Raw genomic sequence first — 2,757 nt, 5'->3', positions numbered from 1 at the left:
TAGCGGTCCTGCTCGGGCTGGGGCGGGATGAGAGAGTGGTGGGGGAGAGTAACTTCCCGGGGCRGCTACCGAGGAGCTCCGATGTTTCCGCTCCTGGAAAGAACCTTCGCTCGGGGAGAGCGGATTTGGCAAAGAGAAAGTCTCTCCTTACCGGGAAAAAGGCTCTCCTTAAGTTAGCCAACAATACAAATCAGATAACAATGCAGAACAAACAGAATACCACAGCCAAGCAATTTCCATGTCAAACATCCCACTGCTCAGTACCTCCATTTGTAAGTGTGAATTGCAGACTAAGCTTCCTGCAAAGTCCACAGAGAGGTTAGTGCATACCTTCCCCCCCACCCCCAGCCAGCGGGTACCATCGCACTGCAATTCCGCTGGCGGAGCCTTTTCACCCCTCGCCTTGTCTTCAAATGGAAATGATTCCCATTGGCCCAAGGTGTCCATGTAAATAGGTGTAAATGAAACCAGATTATGCCTTTCTCTCCAGCCCCCTCCTCCCCGCTCCCCTCCCCCTGCTCCCAAGGCGATTGTCATATGATAGCAAAGAAGTGGCACATTAATGAAGCGCCTCTACAGGGGTCTTTTCTGCTCATGTCACCACATAAAACTATCAGATGGTTAGAGGAAGGACATGGAGGCAACTACTTAGCTCATCGCCGCTGCAGAGAAGCAAACAAGCCTCTGCTACACTCCAGCTGCCGGYGGTGTAAAAGAAGCTGATTCAGCCCGCGGAGGCGAAGGGAGGGGTGTACAAGAGGATTCCCAAAACCGAGCCAGCTCGCTGCCTCCTCAGGACTAAACCGGTGCAGCGTGGCCGCGAAAGGAGGGAGAGACAAGCCGGAGGAGCGGGGTGGGGAAGAGTCCGGACTCCCAGCTGCGTCCCGGATGCGGACTGTCAACTTCCAGCAACTTTAAGGTGGGCATACGCGGGGGCTGGCATGGAGTTGGGTGGGAGACGAGGGGAGGGGATGGGGTCCCCTTCTCTGCGCCGAGACCAGGACACAGAGCTATCACCAGACTAACTTTACGGACGCGGGCTGCTGCGGAAAGGCCAGGCTGAGGGAGGCCRGAGCTGGGAGAGGCACATCGCTTTTCCCCCTCCGGCGGCACAGGGCTCCGGGCTGTTTTCTCCTGCCCTCATCACCCACCCCCCACCAACCCCCCCGCCCCCTTCCGAGGGCTGAGATCCACCGTGTCCCTTCCCTGTGCCCTTCTTTCTCCAGCCCGGCCCCAGACCCACCGGCTGACCCGACTGGGTGTCCGTGTAAATCCTCTCGGACTCACCCCTCTACCCCCTCCTCCCGCCCCCCTCCCCTTCTCGCTGCCCTTCTGCAGATCTCCGCGGGCCGTCTAGCGAAGATGCCTCGCCCGGGCAGAAACACTTACAGTGATCAGAAGCCTCCCTACTCCTACATCTCGCTGACCGCCATGGCGATACAGAGCTCCCCGGAGAAGATGCTGCCCCTGAGCGAGATCTACAAGTTCATCATGGACCGCTTYCCCTACTACCGGGAGAACACWCAGCGCTGGCAGAACTCCCTCCGCCACAACCTCTCCTTCAACGACTGCTTCATTAAGATCCCGCGCCGCCCCGACCAGCCGGGAAAGGGCAGCTTCTGGGCGCTGCACCCCAGCTGCGGGGACATGTTCGAGAACGGCAGCTTCCTGCGCCGCCGCAAGCGCTTCAAGGTGGTCAAGTCGGACCACCTGGCCCCCAGCAAGCCGGCGGACGCGGCGCAGTACCTGCAGCAGCAAGCCAAGTTGCGGCTCAGCGCCCTTGCGGCCACCGGCACCCACCTGCCCCAGATGTCCACGTACAACCTCGGCGTGTCCCAGCCCTCCAGCTTCAAACACCCCTTCGCCATCGAGAACATCATCGCCAGAGAGTATAAGATGCCCGGGGGCCTCGCCTTTTCCACGATGCAGCCCATGCCGGCCGCCTACCCCCTCCCCAATCAGTTGACCACGGTGGGCAGCTCCATTGGCACGGGCTGGCCCCACATGTACAGCTCCGGCATGATCGACACCGCCACCCCCATCTCCATGGCCAGCAGCGAGTACGGCGCCTACGGCGTGCCCATCAAACCTCTCTGCCATGGGGGGCAGACTTTGCCGGCCATCCCCGTCCCCATCAAGCCTACCCCTGCCGCAGTGCCGGCCCTGCCCGCCCTGCCCGCGCCCATCCCCACCATCCTCTCGAACTCGCCTCCCTCCCTCAGCCCCACGTCCTCCCAGACGGCCACCAGCCAAAGCAGCCCGGCCACCCCCAGCGAGACTCTCACCAGCCCGGCGCCCGCCCTGCACTCCGTGGCGGTGCACTGACCCGGGCCGCCCGCATGGACGCTGCCTTCCCTTTTCTCCCAAAGTTTCCTCGGAGCTCTCTTCCCTCCCCATTCTCTCTCTCCTTCCGCTTTTTTCCCCTCTCCTCTGTACTCTTTTCCTCGAAAGCAGAGACAACTCCCCATGGGAAACTGAGGTTTGCCGTTCGCGTGAGCTCCCTTTCCGTTTCGGCCCTTCAGCCCAGCCCTCCCTCGCGGCTCGGTTTCTCCCCTGGTTCTGAACTTTGTTTTCTGCTCTTCTGAGGCGAAAGGAACCGGCCCGGCCCGCCCCCTCCCGCCCGGTAGGAACTGCCACTCGCATCGCTAGTTTTCCAAAAGTACTTCAGGCATCTTCGATTTGTCGGCGACCAGGCAAGCCTGGCTCGGCGATGCCTCTTTCCCTCCCTTTGTCTGGGGAAAAGCAGGGGTTTGTACA

At 61.0% G+C, this 2,757-nt stretch overlaps 1 protein-coding gene across 1 annotated transcript; it reads left to right on the top strand.

Annotated features, from left to right (window-relative positions):
- Positions 1 to 1,362: 1,362 nt before the first annotated feature.
- On the top strand, positions 1,363 to 2,388 carry FOXB1 (forkhead box B1). Its single transcript, XM_057378200.1, has one exon. The coding sequence runs from the start codon at positions 1,363 to 1,365 to the stop codon at positions 2,323 to 2,325; it is 963 nt and encodes a 320-aa protein (XP_057234183.1). The 3' UTR covers positions 2,326 to 2,388.
- Positions 2,389 to 2,757: the final 369 nt, after the last annotated feature.

Source organism: Malurus melanocephalus, unplaced genomic scaffold, assembly GCF_030028575.1.
Source record: "Malurus melanocephalus ecotype Western Australia unplaced genomic scaffold, MMel_1.1 scaffold_346, whole genome shotgun sequence".
Taxonomy (NCBI): Eukaryota; Metazoa; Chordata; class Aves; order Passeriformes; family Maluridae; genus Malurus; species Malurus melanocephalus.
This window is presented reverse-complemented; position numbering and strand designations above follow the sequence as displayed.